This window comes from Phyllosticta capitalensis (genome assembly GCF_038381095.1).
Source record: "Phyllosticta capitalensis strain CBS 128856 chromosome Unknown BKA78scaffold_10, whole genome shotgun sequence".
NCBI classification, from domain to species: Eukaryota; Fungi; Ascomycota; class Dothideomycetes; order Botryosphaeriales; family Phyllostictaceae; genus Phyllosticta; species Phyllosticta capitalensis.
Window position 1 is genome coordinate 22,079 of NW_027117448.1, and position 15,336 is coordinate 37,414.

The window sequence follows — 15,336 nt, forward strand, 5'->3', positions numbered from 1 at the left end:
AGCAGGGCAGCATCCTGGCGCTTGGCGTATCGCGGTCGTGGGTGAGGCGTGGGACCTGAGGGAGGATTGATCTTGGATAAAAACGGCATAAGCTCTAAGCATCCGGCGAGGACGAACTGGAGGAGCGGCTTGGGTTCTTTTATCATTCATCAATCGCTCAGCCTTTGCGTTTCGATGCGAAGCATTTCATACATGGCCAGACTGTGGGGATGGGAGTGTAGTCGGCAACAACGAGGCTGGCCAATTAGATGAGAGGATGGATTGCAGCCAGCGCCAGGCCAAACTGAGGCCATAGAAGAGACAGTAGAAGCGGGCAGTGTGGTCCCGGCAACTGAGGCCTCTACTGACAAGGCTGCGGCTCAGCAGTAGCCTTGGTGCAACCGATGAAGGCACCTCATCTCCACTTCGGGACGAGGCAGAATGGAGACGAGGCTGACCGTTGAGACGTTGCGGCAGTCTGGCGAATCAGCCTGGCGTGTTTTTCTGGTAATTGGGCCGGGCGGCTCTGCACCATGAGCTCATTGTCTAGACGACACGGCGGCGCAACCTATGAAAAAGCGGATGAATCGACGGCAGGGTTATGTTGAAGTAGTAGTGAGGTGTTGTCGAGGGAGATTAGTGGTGGGAAAGACCTGTGGCCGTTAAAGTGCGGCGACGTCGGGAGTCGGGCGGCCAGGACAAAGCCGGAAACGTCATGGCGGCGGGAGCTAGAGCACCACAGCAAAGGGTTCCCCATCCCTCTTCACATGCATCCGTCGATAACACCCCGTCGTCCTGACATTCCTTGGCACCAACCGTCGATAGCTCAACAATGCTGCTTGCGCCTCTGCTCAATTTCTTTTGCTGACCTCCTCCTCCTCCTCCTCTCCGCTGGAGCTCGCCCATGAGCGCCAATCATGGCTCGCGTCTCGGCTTGATCACTGCTTTGCGCCAATCTTACGACATCTTATATCCGCAATATCCTCCACTACTGCCACCACCCGTCGCACTGCGTCTGCATCCCTCAAAATGGCCCGCGTGCCTTTTTTGAGCCGCCTGAAACCATGGCAGTACATCTATCTCGTCTCGAGTCTGTTTCTCGTCGCTCTCGAGAGCTTCATTCGCATCATCACCCTCGCCCTCCCTGGCCCCATTATCCACCTCTTCTACCGCGCCTCGCGCCGCTCCTTCAACTACCTCTCCTCGCCCCAAGGCCGCCGCTCGCGCAACAAGAAAAAGGGCCTCGTCACCTCCATCGCCCACGCCTCGGACTTTGTCGAGCTCTGCGAGCTGTTTGGATACTATGCCGAGGAGCACATTGTGCAGACGGGCGATGGCTACTTGCTGGGATTACACCGATTGGGATGTAGGCGTGGCGAGGAGGACATGCGGATCAATTGCGGCCCCGGGAGCATCAAGAAAAAGGTCGTCTACCTGCACCACGGCCTGATGATGAATAGCGAGGTCTGGGTCTGCTTGACCGACAAGGAGCAGTGTCTCCCATTTCAGCTGGTGGACCGCGGCTACGACGTCTGGCTGGGGAATAACCGGGGCAACAAGTACTCCAAAAAGTCGACCAATTTTGCGCCGACGGACCCCCAGTTTTGGAACTTTTCAATCGATCAGTTTGCCTTTCACGACATTCCCGACAGCATCGACTACATTCTTTCCACCACTGGCCAGCCGTCATTGTCCTATATTGGATTCTCCCAGGGTACCGCCCAGGCCTTTGCCGCCCTCTCTGTACATCCCACGCTCAACGACAAGGTGGACCTTTTTGTTGCCCTGGCTCCTGCCATGTCTCCCAAGGGCGTCAGCAGTGGGCTCGTCGACAGTCTCGTCAAAGCCTCTCCTGACTTGCTTTTCCTCGCATTCGGCCGGAGATCGATTCTGAGCAGCACAACCATGTGGCAAGCCATTCTGTACCCTCCAATTTTTGTCCGTCTGATTGATCTCTGCCTGTCATTTCTGTTTGGTTGGACTGTCAAGAACATTAGCGCCCACCAGAAGCTGGCTGCCTACCCCCACCTCTTTTCCTTTTCCAGCACAAAGACCGTGGTGCACTGGTTTCAGATTATCCGCAACGGCACCTTTCAAATGTACGACGACGAGATGCAAGCGCCCCTGAGAATCAGCAACGACGCCAAGTACTACAAGGTCGCCAAGTTTCCAACGCGCAACATCAAGACTCCGATTGTGCTCGTCTACGGCGGCAGCGACAGCCTGGTGGACATAAAGATTATGCTTAGAGAGCTCCCCAAACACGCCCAGGCCAAGGAGATTCCGCACTACGAGCACCTCGACTTCCTCTGGGCGTCCGACGTCGACGATATGGTGTTCCCGCACGTCTACGGCGCGCTCGACAAGTACGCCGGTACGGCCAGCAGCCCCTCGCCGTACCGCGTCCTGCGCACGCCGTCGGCCAAGGTGCGCTCGTTTTCCATCGACGACGACGGCGGCAGCCCGCACACGGCGCGCAAGATTTCCGAGAACCTGCCTTCAGCCTCGACGCTATCAGCCTCAACCCACGCCACGGACGGCGCGCAGGACGACGCGACAAAGCGCCCGACCAGCCCCTTTGGCTCCCCGCTGGCCATCCGCGTGCCCAACTCGAAAAAGGATCGTCCCCCGTCTGAGGGCTCCGGTCGCGACCGCGACTCGCGCGTCTCGCACAAGAGCACAACCTCGCGGCCCGAGGGCTGGTGGAGCAGCGATGAGGTGGGCGGCACCGACTCGCCATCAGCCAGCAGTCCACCCCCACCCCCTTCGTCCGCCGGCAAGAAGAGCCCCGGCCGCGCCAGCATGAGCAGCGCCCTCTCCAGCAAAGAGGGCGCCAGCAAGAGCGAGGCCAAGTTTGGCGAAAAGGGCATCACGCTCGGCATGGGTCGCGCGGTCGGCGGGCTTGTTGGCGGCGAGGCGTTTGGCAGTACTGGTAATGGCGGGGCGAGTCCGGGCCGGAGCGATGGCGTCGGCAGGAGGAAAAGCGGGAAGAAGAAATAAAGAAAAGAGGGAGGAGGGCTTGTTTGTGAGGTTCATGAGGGGCCGGTTTGGTGGTGGTGGTCATGCGGAGGCTGTTGTTGGCAAAGGAAAGGGAAAGGGGAAGGGCAAAGATGCTGATGGAGATGCTTCTCCCTCTTCTTCTCCTTCATCATCATCCCCATCGTCTGCCCCTGGCAGCTCGAAAACGTCGACCTAGAAATCTCCTTACACCAGCCTGGCCTGCTGCAAGCGAGCATATTGGCATCTTTACATACCTACTTACCTAGCGTCCGTTTGGTTTTCTTTTTTTTCTTCTTCTCCATATCCCGTTTTCCAACCTCGTCTTCTTGGAAAATTCAGCACATTGACTACCTACCTACTTGCTCCTCTTGCATGCGAAGCACCCACCTAATGGCTGCTCTGACTGGCTGACTGGCTGACTGGTCATCTGATGCGCCTGCCTGTCCATCTGCCGTCTACATACGTACCCTGTGCCCACCAGGAAGTTGCGGGAGTTGATTGGGTAGTGGTAGGAGTTGGAATGCGAGTTGATCTGATGCACCGCGCCGCAATTCAACAACCTACAGCTTTTTTGCAGCACTTTTTCTTTTCGTGGCATCCAAGATGATTTCTATTGCCCTGTTCGCCCCGGGCGGGCACCTTGCTTTCTAACAAAGCAAAAACCAGGAAACAGACTCAATCGAGTAGGCGTCGTACACGCCAACATGGCAACGTCTACAATATCAAGACAAAAGACCAAGCGTCTCCGCCCAAACTGGCTAGAGCAATAAGGACCCACGAATTCTGTCAAACATGGTAAGACACTACACTACTTGCAGCAGTAGGAAATTCGCATAGCGCAGACAAGGAACAACAAGACCTTCTTTCGATATATTTACTTCGGCCTGCCAGCAGGTCTCATGAGAAAGCAAGAATGGAAGCCGAGGTTGACGGAGCACGCAGGCAGGTGTGCCAAATCAGGCGGCCTTTGGTCGATTCGGAAAGGGACGCGAGAAGGACGGGAGTGTAAGAGGGCACGAACGAACCTACACCAACGACCAGTGGCGCGACGTTCGAAGTGGTTTGACAGGCTGGGACTGAGCTTGCGACGACATCACCACCACATTGTCGCCAGCCAGCCAGCCACACCTCCGGACACCGCAGGCAATCGATTGACCTGCGACTGCAAAGCTGCCATCCGGCTATCTCCCTCTTTCTCAGCGAGTCTTTCTCATCTTGGTCTCAGATCTTGCCTCACATCGCGGCCACGTCAAAAGGGACTGGGGAAAGGGGCAGTGTAGTACAAACGTGTGTCTATTATTTGCAAAAGCTCTCAGTCTCATATCGACAAGAAATCAAAGGGAAGCATGTAATCCGCTGCTGTGCTGCTGTGCTGGGTATAGCATGGTAATCCGCTGCACCACCGTTCCAGGGCCCTCCCTCCTCGCGTCCCCATGGTCTTTGAAAGCATCTACACATTTGACCTTCTCTCTCTTCTCCGCCCCCCCTCCCTCGTCGTCTTCCCCCCCCCCTTTCGTTTTCCGAAATCGGCAGGGTAAGGGGATTACAGCAACTCCAACACCACCCCGCCAATCGCCAGGTTGCGGAGGAGCGCGTTCCTACAATCCCACTGTCAGCTCACCATCATAGCCCAACTTCCATCGCATGTCATCCGCGGAGGAGACAGGGGCACACATACCGCGTCGGCGCATCGATGAGCGGCGCGTTCGACTTCTTCTTCTTGCCCGGCCCGCCGCTGCCCTTGGCGCGCGTCTGGTCGTCGAGCGGGACCTTGGTGTACGGGTTCGTGAGGACGGCCGTGCCTGCGCTGTGTTAGTCCGTACTCCGCGTCTCTGGCACTTCTCGATTCCTTCATCCCCGACCCCCTTTGACTCTTGCAGTGATGAATTAATGGACAACTCACCAAACTCCTTGCTCGCCTGGCCCTCGGGCGCCAACGACTTGGTCAGCACGCCATCCGGCGGCGCAAACCCGCCATTCGCCGTGACGCTCGCACCCACATCCATCCAGAAATTGCACGTGCCCTGGTCATTCTGGGTATCATTTACAAGCTCAAAATTGCCCACGCCCACATCCAGCACATTCCCAAGCTCGCCCGTGCTATTGTCGACGGGGAGCCAGGGGTCGGGCAGCGCCGCCGCCGAGGTGTCGCCCGCCTTGTCCTCGTCGCGCAGCCGCTGCGTCAGCATGTTGGGGTCGCCAAACTGCGCCAGCGAGACGAAGAGCGCGCGGAACGGCTCGCGGTAGGCGCTTTCCGTCTTGGGGGCGAGCAGCGGGGGCGGTTGGAAGATGGGCGCAATGTCGGCGCCGTGGGTGCCCGGCGGCACGCTGTACGTCAGGCTCCAGACGCGCGTGCCGGCTGTGGCGAGGGCGTCGGCGGCGTTGCGCACGTAGCACACGAAGCCCGAGTGGTTGAGCAGGCGCGCCAGCCGGCCGAACTGCGTGCGGTAGGGGGCGCGCTCGTCGGTGGGCGGAGGATATTGGCGCTCGATGCCGTCGGCGACGCTGCGGTCGGGGAAGTAGTAGTTGACGTAGTCGTGGAACTGCTTGTCCGTGACGACGCGCGGGTCGGTGAAGATGGCGGCCTCGTCGTGGACGTGTGAGAGGAGCACGCTCTCGATGCCGCGCCAGTGGTTCCCTGACCGCAACTCCAACGGCGGCGACTGCCGCACCCATCCGCCGTCTGGCACCGGGCTGAAGGCGCTGCGCAGCGTGTAGAGATCCAGGACGAGCGCGTCGTTGGCCTTTTCCAGCTTCTCCTTGCCCGTCTTGCGCAGGCAGTTGACGTCCTGCCCCGAGCAGTCGGCCTTGTTGAGGAACGTCTGGAACTGCCGCTCGATGCCGCCCTTGCGATCCCACTTGAGGTCGAGGGCCGGGCTTTGGAGAATGGCACGCTTGAATAGCGGGTCCTGTTTGCCACCAAAGGCTGTGATGTGGTGCAGTATTGAGCCGCCGCCGGCAGATTCGCCAAACGCCGTGACCTGCTCTGGATCGCCGCCCAGCAGGCTGATGAAGTTTTGAGTCCAGTTGAAGGCAGCGCGCTGGTCCCAGAGGCCTGCGTTGGGTACTCCTTGCTCTTCCATGGTCGAACCACCGAGAAAGCCAAAGGCTCCGAGGCGGTAGTTTGACGCGACGTATATGATGCTGTTCTTGGAAGTCTTGAGCAGCATATCACCAGGGTAGAGATCTTTGGAGCCGTGAATGTAACCACCCTACCAAGTCAGCACAGATTTCCAATACAGTTGATGAACCTACCCCATGGATCCAGTGTAGGACCGGCAGTCTGTGAGCAGGCTTGTTCAAGGCGTTGCTCGGTACATAGACGTCGAGGTACAAGCAGTCTTCCGATTGCATCCCCATAGCTTCACCAAGAACCTTGAACGGGCCCGGTTTCGTCGTCTGCACACATTGCGGACCATGCGACCCGTCGATTTGCGACTCGGACTTTTGCGGTGGTTGAGGCGCTGTCCATCTCAGCTCGTCTTGCGGCGGTGCGGCAAAAGGTATGTTTTTGAAAATGTAAATCTGTCGACGTCAGCCGCATTCTCAACCTCTTCATCCGACCTACGTCATTCTTTGCGTCGTAGCTCTTTGCTTTGATTCGTGCGTACGGAAGAGTCAGAGTCGGCATCTTCTGGTCGTCAAACGAGACGCCAGGGTCTGCGGGAGACGCATGCGCTGCATTGGGTATACTCGAAAAAAGAAGAAAGATGGCAACAGCAGAGGTAAAAGAGCGACAGTCGTCAAGGAGTCGCATGATGGCAGTGAGCAAAGCGAACCATGCTCCGATCCTTTGTAGCCGGACAAAGGTAGTGAAAGGAATGTGACGTCGCGCTGCGCGTTGTTTGGAGCTGCAAAACCAACTGGAAGTGGTGCAAAGGAACAGCAAGTCTCAAATACGCGATTGCCTTTCCTGGTAGCTGTGGTCAGTGGTGCTACCCCTGATAGGGCTGTCAGGGACATACCTGGTATTTGTTGGCGGTGCAGCTGGCACTGACTCAATTTGCGACTATTGTGTGACATTGTGACGCCATGTCTGCCAGTAGGATGAGGTGTCTGTTGAGATTTTGCCGTGAGCAAGTATCGATCTGGAAAAATCTAAGCTCGGGTAGCTATTGGAATTCCAGTTGATGCATAGAATTTTGAACCCCATGGTCAGCAACACAGGTGGAAGAATTCTTGCCATCTGTATTGTACTGCAGAGGCAAGGTGTTAGGTGGAGCAGCGATGGACGTGACTTGTGTGCGCATCGAGTGTAGAAACGCCACAAGTTGCAAACGTCAGCCACCATCTTCGAGTTGTGGGTGCAAGGCGCCATGGGATCGACAGTACACTTGGCAGAGATGCGGCAACAGGTACGGTTGATGTTTCACCACGGCCCGAACAGCAACCCCTGCCATCATGATCTGGGATACCGTTGCCATTCGCCGAAAAAGGCACTGGTTGCTCTGTCGATTTGGTCTTGAAATTCTCCTCTTTTCTGTCTTCGTACATTGCTTGACGCGACTACTCCCATCAAGTACTCATCTCCATCTTCTTGAAGTTCTAGTCCGCCGACATGTTCCCATCTTCCTCTCCTCCTGCTGCAACCCTTACGGTTTCTGCCCTGAGACAAACCGTTTTGCTGCCGTTCCTCACGGACCACCATAGATAAGGTAAGATCCATGGAGCTGGAGCGTTGTGCCCAGAAACGGGACGTTGGTGGTTCGTTTGTCCTCCCAATTTCAAGAAACATTCTTGGCCTCTGCTGGCACAACGGCAGTCTTGACGTCCTTCTTAACCACCGTCTTAAGACTTGAAGTGGTAGGGACATTGAGACGATAAGATTGAAGGCCAACGAGAGGCCGTCATTGCTGAGCTGTGCTTTCGCGTCGAATTGCATGTTTCGCCGGGCCAAAAGTGGAGAGCCTGTCGTAATAGTCGATGCTGCCAACTGGATCGCCGCTCAGGTGTTTTCCGTGGCGTTGAAAACCATCATCGGCTCCGGTGGATCAAAACACTGACAGTCGCCAACGTCGCCGCCTCTCCTCGTGCGACTGAGCAGGGATGGGCACTTCCATGCGATTTCGTTGGTGGAGCACTGCATGATGACGGACCACATTCTTTCCAAAGTGTATCCGAATCTGGGTGCATTGACAGAGTCTTTGCGGCCGTTGAGATAGGGTTCTCGATGCGCCCAACTCTCAGGGTCGGCCATGCCCAACTGCAGACCCTCATAGACATCCTTGCTGACCCCGCGGATGCGCTTGGCCGAAGCGATAAACTGTCCCTTGTATGAAAGGAGAATCTTGTCGCAGTAGTCGCCGTTGATCTTTTGGCAAAGTTCGTGCAGAAGCGCAGGCTCTTCGTACCATCCCCAGCGATCGCCACAATTTTCAGTTTCGCAGAGCTTGCCAGTGAAGCCCAAGCTGAGCATGCCGGTCTCGGGAACGTAAAAGTCGCGGATGCGATCGAAGATTTCTCGCGAGTTGTGCACGTCGGCTTGGAGGAAGAGCGTGTGGCGGCCAAGACTGTCCCATTCACGAAGGATGTGCTGGAGATAGGTATCCCCCTCGCGACCGTGATTCGGGAGCTTGGTCACTTGGAACGCGTTGGTGGCTTCCTTGAGTTGGTCCACTTGTGCTGTTTCGTCTTTGGTGTAGAGGTGCAAACGCGGCGCTGAGGCGTTGGCAAGGGGAATTTCCGATAGCTCCGACATGATTGCGCGGACTGCCTCCACGGGCTCTTTGTACATGCTGATAACAACATCGAATCCGTGGGGTGCAGAGTAGGATGGATCCAGGAGAGTCACCGGAGCACGCGTGTTGGAGTCTGGGAGCGGCCCGAAATTGCAAGCGAGAAAGCCGATCCAGGTGACGAGTAGAACCGCGTAAGCTGCAAGGGACACCAGCGAGGGGAGAATGCGGCTGCGCGAGGGCTCCGCCTCGCTAACAAGACTTATTTCGGACAACGCTTCGTCATCATCAACCGCAAAGCCCGACTTTTGAGCTCTTCTCTTGAAAAACGATTCGAGACCAAAGCCTTCTGTTTTGGCGGAGCGGTCATCTTCAACCTGAGGTGTGCTAAGCAGACAAATGGTTGCGGCGCAGTAGCAACAAAGCTGGAGGACGGTGGCGTATGACCGGATTGGCAGGAAAGTTGAGATGAATCCCACAATGGTTGTCATCGCAAAGTTGGCGGAAATCTTGGCGGCTTGGGTTGTTGCGACGTTGATTTCCGAGTGGTCGTCCGTACTCAGAGGGAAGATGAAGGAGCCACCTGTGAGAACAGCTGCTGTTGTAGATCCAACGTTCAAAGTGAGCATCCAAAGATCAACGATCTTAAAGTTGGTAATGGCGGCGACGGGGTCTTCCTTCCAAATGCACCATCCTGCGGCGCAGACGATGGAAACAAACATGGCCTCGAGCCTAACACTGGGAGGATTGCTCGACGGGTTCAAAGTCGATGGGCGCATGCGCTTGCAACCCAAGGACAGTCCTGCTAGAAAGGTGGCGAAAAAGGCGCAGAGAATGTTCTCAGGGGTAAGACGATACTCGTCAAACACGATCAGCAAACTTGAGCACGCAAGACCGGTGACTTGAATGGCTTTGGTCCATCTCAATCCCTGTTTAAGATTCACAACAAGCCCAAAGACCTCATATGATAGGTACGAAAACAACTAGATATTGTCAGACGGTTCTCGCAAATTATGAGTCTACTTACAGGCATCATGGTAAAAGTTGAGAGATTGGTCCAGTGGAGCAGAGCTTGCATGGACAATGGAAACGACAATGCCATGGCCAGGGTTTCCGGAATGACCCAGTACCGCGAGCCATCTTCAGCGACGGCACTCTCATCTATCGTGCCTGGAAGCGATATGGGTTGGCGCCGGCGAGATTGCGCCAGTGACAAGACTATCGTGATGACTACGAGGTTGATGAGAAGTAGGTGGAGAGCTTGCATGGTCAGTAAGATCCAGGCCAGTGGTCCAGAAGTGCTCACGGAAATCTGCAATTGTCAGAAAAGCTTCACCAGTGGTGAGAAGGACGTACGGTAGTTTGACTCTAGCAGCAGGAATCTACTTGAGAGGACAGACAAGGCCGAAGAAAGGGTCCATAGACTATGATTCTCAGCAAGCTTCTTGGACATGAAAAAGAGACAAACCTGGCCACCAGCAGTTTCCTGGACGCGCCATCTGCTTCGAGAGTTTGATTGTCGACCATTGTTGGTGAGACTGGAGAAGTTGGGATGAGGAAGACGAAGCTCGTGGGAACTGGCGTCCTAACTTTGGTCGTCCCCAGTTGACATCAGCAGGAGCCACTCTCCAGGATGCCACCAGATGGAGACCCACTTCACACCGCTCAGGGGTCCAAAAGGTGTCTGCCATTCCCGCATTCGTCGCACAGGCTGTCGGTCCTTCTCCATATGATGTCTGGGGCCATTTTCAACTTCACGGGATGACATGCTTCGCCAACACGGACCGATGCCAAGACAAAATCGGCAACCGCGCCTGTTGGTGCCACCCGTGCCGAGTAACGTCCAAGCGATTTCCTGCATGATTGGAGTTCTAGGGAGCTAATTAAAATGCTTTGGTACAGCGTACGTGGCCTTCGCACAAGTTGAGCGTGAAAAACCCACGGCTACTTTTCCATCATGTGCGACTTGGCAGATGCGGATGCTGCTGACCGCAAAGCTATTCGCCCCAAGACACAGCCTTGGAAAGGGCAGTGATGCGACTGTTTTGAACAGGGCCATGTTGTCCCCTGCCCCTATCGTACCCAGTAACGGCGATCAGCACGCAGAGGCCGCGAATGCGTACGTTCAAAGGGCAAGCAAGGCGGGCGGGGCATTCCCGTTGATGGGACGTGCGAGTAGAAGCCGAGAAAAGGTTGGCGAAGACCTTGAAACGCTTTCCTTGTAACAGACCAAGGCGAGCTACGAGTCTTGAAGGCGGTTGAGGAGGACAATTGACAATTTTTGAGGCAGTGCCGATCTGTCGACGTGGGATGTGCTTGGGCCAGCGCAAAGGCGGCCACGGGATCGCAGAGCAGCGGCATCGGTTGTGAAAAGATTCGGTGATGATGACGATTTGCTTTCGGGACGGGCAGTGAGGTGACGATGAAGCGCCTGCCGACCGAGACACTTCCGCGGCCTGGTCTGTGCTTGATGATTCAGCACAAACGACTCTTGCACGTGCCTACCCGTCTCCCTTTGCAGCTTCTCCGAAACACCAATTTCTCTCGCGCTTCGACATTTCTTCAAAACCTCGCAACGATAATCTCGCACGCAATTTTCGCATTCTCATCATCAACCCCGAGCTTCACGCAGCGCAGACGCTCTGATTCGCGCGTTGGCTATCAACACCCTCGCTGACACTTTCACCCGTCTCAGACCCTGTGGTCTCCACACTCTGAATGAGTTGAAGCCAAGCCTGTGATTCAAGAGAAGGATTTGCCCGAGTCACCGACTGTACAAGTCAGCGACTGGCCCCCAAAACCAACAACACTCCTCCAGACACAGCCCCAGAAACACCTCCACTACGCCCACTCCAGGAGGATGCTATCCCAGATCCAGCCCCGCCATTCTGTGCTTTTTGTCACTGCAAAACTCAGGGAATTCCTTCCATTCTTGAACAGGCTCCCCGAAAATGGAAACTCAAACAGGTGCCATTCGCCCGCTGTAGTGGCCGATCGGTACAAGCTCTGATCTGAAGCGATGCTCGACAAGTTTCCAATTCTCGCACCGTTGAGAAGAATGTCTGCGCTGCTTCCAGAGGAAAATCCGGCCAAGGATACTGTCAGCACCGCCGTCTGATTCGCCACGGCGGCGAGCTCAAATTCAATGTTTGCGGACCCGTTTGCCGACTGTGCAAAGCACCAGTCACTGGTGTTGCTCTTGCCGATGATGTAGGTTACATTGGCCGGGCATCTCTCCACCAGCGCATGTTGATGTGGAGCTCCCCCGTATTTGAATCCTAGGGCTTTGCGGTCAAAGTCCCCGAGCTGAAAGACTCGACGTCGATCGTTGACTTTCCACACGTGTGCTCCAATGTCTACGCTTCCATTGGTCGATGTAATTTGGACGTTGTTCACCAGCAATGAAGTCGAGACGTTGGCAAGTGCACTACCGTTGGACCACGCCTGGAGCCCATATGTTCCTGCAAGAACATGCTCAAATGAGAACACGCCGTCGTCATCGGCGTATGTCGTGTAATAGTAGCCACCTCCCATGTCGAGGGCCGTCTTGTTGGGGTTGTTGTCTCCAAGAAACACCGCAGCGCCGCTCGCAGGTCGTCCATCAGAGAGTGAGATGTTGCCCTTTACGACGGAGGCTCTGCTGTGATACCAGCTGTTGTCGAACCAGGCGTACGGCCACGAAGAAAACTCCTGGACTTGTCGCGCCTCGGCGTCCTCTTTGGAGCCATTGTTCTAATTCGCCTGATCAGTAATACTACTGAACCCGAGTCAGATCCAACCTACGAGGTACCACAGCCAGGGGCCCCAAATTTTTCCATCGGCAAACACATCAGAAGACGAGGCCATGAAGTGCGTGCCGTGCAACATGTTCAATTGCACAGCGTCGCCGGTAGAAGATTCTCTGTGGACCTACACAAGAAGTCAGCAGTGTCACCGACCTGACCCCTGAATCTTACCGTGAGTTCTTGCTTGAGGTGGTTTCCATTGTAGTAATCTTTTCCCGGGTTCTACAAAATTAGCATCGCCCCGCGCAGGCAACTCGGCAAGACTCACAATGTACCAGCTTCCAACATCTTGTCCATAAACACCGTAAAAGTCCCACGTCCTTGTCCACGCTGTCCAGTCGTACTTGGTGATAAAGGTTCCATCCGCCCTCTCCCACGTCTCATCCTGCACCTTGGTTGCTACGACATATTCACTCAACGCGGGCAGCTCTCCGTCCTTGATGTTTGTTCGCCCGTTGGGAAAAGTGGTATTGTCCAGTCGCCACAGAGTTCGGAACTCTCCGAGAACCGGCAACCCGCGATTGACAAAGTATTGATATGCGCCTGCCAGGTCTGGGTATATCACCCAATGCATATCGCCTTCGATGGCAGAAAACGCAATGTCGAGGTAGGCGCTTGTGTTTGCAGCAACCGATGCGGACGTCCAATTCAAATTGGACGCCGCGCCATCTAAGTACGACGAGCTCAGTAAAGCCCAGCTTGGAATGCCTCTCCACTTACTGTAGCTGACGTAGTGCCCAACTGCATCGCCAACAAGGTCTCGACCGTCGTACCACAACTTTGTCGCAAACGTCTGGTACTGCGTCACGTTCCATGCATTGTTTCCAAACACCCAAGTCGACTCATTCAATTGCGTCAAGAATGGTCCAGAGACTGCAGCGACATGTCGAGCGGACGCCAGGAGACATGAGAGACTGAAAACGAACTTCATGATGGCAAATGCGGGGATGCAAATCCCGTACCTGAGGCTCTACGTCAAGCTTTCACAGGGAGGCAAATCGGCTATATACTCCTGCAGTCCCTGGAACCAACGACAGAAGCGAGATACAGCGTCCGCATGATGCATCTGCCGGTACATCTCCGGCGGCTGTTTCCCCAGGCCCTCGGTGGTATTTCCTCCGGGGTCACTGATGCAAGCGAGCCTAAGCGGGGCTGAGGAACAGCTCGCTGGCTATTCGTGGAGATTCACGATGGCTTCGATGGTGAGTGAGTACTTCTTCCACTGCTCATGACACAAATCATCCACCAGACTAGCGCTTTGCAGCTCGACAGGCAGTTACGGGCCGCAGACGAAAACTGTATTCGGTCCTCTGTACCGAGGGCTTGCAGTTGTGTTGGCCTCCGGCGCGAGACTCTGTCAGCTCAAGCCATGTGACCTGGACACGGCTACTCCATGAATCTTTCGGGTCATCATGAAATAAAGAACATTGCTACAGAAGATCAATCTGGTCGACCGTTAAAATCGCACAAAAGGAACCGCACCTCGAAATGCCACCAGACCCTCCAAAGCAGCGCGATGTCATGTTGCGTCAGCTCTGACGACGAAAGTACGAATGACCATACTGGTCCTCATCGTCGCGCTCGGCTCCAGCTTCGGTGAATGAAGAAGGTCCCGCGAATTGACCAGACTGGCTCGAATGCCTTCTCCTCCCAGGTTGTCTTGGACTCGACTCTGGAGATCGCGGCGGCGTCCATGCATGGGGTCTTTCTATGGAGGACTGGCCCTGCCTTCTCCCCCAAGTATTCCTCTGCCTCGACTGGACATCCACCGAGATGGAAAAAGTTTCCGATGTGGGATTGTTGCCCAAGTCGGGCACTCCAGGCACTCTGTTCCAAACCGCAGCAAAGTTGTTTTGCAAGACGTGCTCATATGCCGGATCGACTTGACCAAAGTCGTATGATTTCACGTAATGCTCCACCGTGTATGGCTTTGCGTAGTTGATTCGTGACAGAGGATCCATGTTGCGCTCCTCTGGATGCGTCGCTCGGACTCGAATTGGATCCCTCATGCCAATTTCCATTCCCACTGGATGCTCTCGCGGCTTGGGCAGTGGAGCAGTCCTGTCGCTGAAGATGATGGAATGCTCGCTTTTGACGATGCCCCTTTTGGCAACACCCTGTGACTGGTATGTCTGGATGGGCCTGTTGATGTGAGCAGACGGCTAAGATGACAGATTGAGTGCGCATACAAACATGTACAACAGTCGTGTCCTTCGCGAATCACAACAAACCACCGGATCTTGACAAATATGTTTTCATTCCATTTTCCAGATATGAAGGTGGTATTTGCTTGAGGGTTGCCCGCGGGCTCCGGCCAGAGAATTCGAAACACCTTTCCGACGCGGTAAAACCTGTATCCGGGGACCCTCACAACATAGTCTTTATGATTAGCACTCGAAAAGATGTGTCAAAGAGACATACTCGGATCAAGTCCTTCCCTGTCCCCTGGAGTCCTCTCGAATCGCTTGCGAGCCCTGATGCCCTCCCTCAAAACGGGAGGATCTGTCACTTCTTCCACCGGCCCTACTTTGATAACGGCTCCGACAATGTTACCGGTTGCTTGGTCATCTGGCTCAGCCTTGTCCTCATCGGGCTGCGCCCCGTCTGCGCCATAAGGGTCCATTGGTGGGTCGCGCCACCTGTCTGGCGGCCAATCACTGGGATTTTCGTCCGTCATTCTGTCGAGGACTGAGAGCAGCTCGACATGCTCCTCAACGCTCTATAAATTGTGGGGCGAATGAGGCTCTGAAGGATGGCCCGTGAAGATTTCTTCTTCACCCTGCTGACGTGCAGTAGTAAGCCCAATAGGCAACCAAAGGCCGGGTGCGCGGCCCGCCGCTCTGGCGTGAAGAACACGTGGGATTGTTTGCGGGGTCTTGTACTGCAACACCGTGTCA

At 55.4% G+C, this 15,336-nt stretch overlaps 5 protein-coding genes across 5 annotated transcripts; 1 reads left to right on the plus strand and 4 right to left on the minus strand.

Moving 5' to 3' along the window:
• Window positions 1–754: 754 nt before the first annotated feature.
• Window positions 755–3,369, plus strand: BKA78DRAFT_322816 (Alpha/Beta hydrolase protein). The gene has a single exon (XM_066889146.1). The coding sequence runs from the start codon at window positions 1,009–1,011 to the stop codon at window positions 2,977–2,979; it is 1,971 nt and encodes a 656-aa protein (XP_066740156.1). The 5' UTR covers window positions 755–1,008; the 3' UTR covers window positions 2,980–3,369.
• A 1,208-nt stretch (window positions 3,370–4,577) lies between these two features.
• Window positions 4,578–6,610, minus strand: BKA78DRAFT_256673 (Alpha/Beta hydrolase protein; the record flags this gene model as incomplete). The annotated part of the gene is made up of 3 exons (XM_066885110.1): window positions 4,578–6,191; window positions 6,235–6,504; window positions 6,548–6,610. 3 exons carry the CDS (start codon window positions 6,608–6,610, stop codon window positions 4,578–4,580), a joined length of 1,947 nt encoding a protein of 648 aa, XP_066740157.1.
• Window positions 6,611–7,610: 1,000 nt separating this feature from the next.
• On the minus strand, window positions 7,611–10,330 carry BKA78DRAFT_26070 (uncharacterized protein). Its single transcript, XM_066885420.1, has 4 exons — window positions 10,123–10,330; window positions 10,011–10,078; window positions 9,682–9,966; window positions 7,611–9,637 (listed from the first exon to the last, which is right to left on the minus strand). The coding sequence occupies exons 3-4, from the start codon at window positions 9,919–9,921 to the stop codon at window positions 7,925–7,927; spliced, it is 1,953 nt and encodes a 650-aa protein (XP_066740158.1). The 5' UTR covers window positions 9,922–9,966; window positions 10,011–10,078; window positions 10,123–10,330; the 3' UTR covers window positions 7,611–7,924.
• An 880-nt stretch (window positions 10,331–11,210) lies between these two features.
• On the minus strand, window positions 11,211–13,490 carry BKA78DRAFT_271960 (putative rhamnogalacturonase). Its single transcript, XM_066885524.1, has 5 exons — window positions 13,160–13,490; window positions 12,708–13,108; window positions 12,611–12,661; window positions 12,438–12,563; window positions 11,211–12,386 (listed from the first exon to the last, which is right to left on the minus strand). The coding sequence occupies exons 1-5, from the start codon at window positions 13,368–13,370 to the stop codon at window positions 11,496–11,498; spliced, it is 1,680 nt and encodes a 559-aa protein (XP_066740159.1). The 5' UTR covers window positions 13,371–13,490; the 3' UTR covers window positions 11,211–11,495.
• Window positions 13,491–13,842: 352 nt separating this feature from the next.
• Window positions 13,843–15,198, minus strand: BKA78DRAFT_287301 (uncharacterized protein). The gene is made up of 3 exons (XM_066885727.1): window positions 14,861–15,198; window positions 14,629–14,818; window positions 13,843–14,581 (listed from the first exon to the last, which is right to left on the minus strand). The coding sequence occupies exons 1-3, from the start codon at window positions 15,114–15,116 to the stop codon at window positions 13,969–13,971; spliced, it is 1,059 nt and encodes a 352-aa protein (XP_066740160.1). The 5' UTR covers window positions 15,117–15,198; the 3' UTR covers window positions 13,843–13,968.
• Between the last annotated feature and the right edge of the window lie 138 nt (window positions 15,199–15,336).

Bases quoted from the DNA above. Each gene is read 5' to 3' on its own strand.
- BKA78DRAFT_271960 (XM_066885524.1), bottom strand. From the start codon at position 13,370: ATGAAGTTCGTTTTCAGTCTCTCATGTCTCCTGGCGTCCGCTCGACAT. The intron at 12,662-12,707 runs GTGAGTCTTGCC...CTAATTTTGTAG, and splicing joins ATGTTGGAAGCTGGTACATT to AACCCGGGAAAAGATTACTA. The intron at 12,387-12,437 runs GTAGGTTGGATC...CAGGCGAATTAG, and splicing joins GCCCCTGGCTGTGGTACCTC to AACAATGGCTCCAAAGAGGA.
- BKA78DRAFT_322816 (XM_066889146.1), top strand. From the start codon at position 1,009: ATGGCCCGCGTGCCTTTTTTGAGCCGCCTGAAACCATGGCAGTACATC.
- BKA78DRAFT_26070 (XM_066885420.1), bottom strand. From the start codon at position 9,921: ATGCAAGCTCTCCACCTACTTCTCATCAACCTCGTAGTCATCACGATA. The intron at 9,638-9,681 runs GTAAGTAGACTC...GACAATATCTAG, and splicing joins CAACTTTTACCATGATGCCT to TTGTTTTCGTACCTATCATA.
- BKA78DRAFT_287301 (XM_066885727.1), bottom strand. From the start codon at position 15,116: ATGACGGACGAAAATCCCAGTGATTGGCCGCCAGACAGGTGGCGCGAC. The intron at 14,819-14,860 runs GTATGTCTCTTT...CTAATCATAAAG, and splicing joins CAGGGAAGGACTTGATCCGA to ACTATGTTGTGAGGGTCCCC. The intron at 14,582-14,628 runs GTATGCGCACTC...TCACATCAACAG, and splicing joins CACGACTGTTGTACATGTTT to GCCCATCCAGACATACCAGT.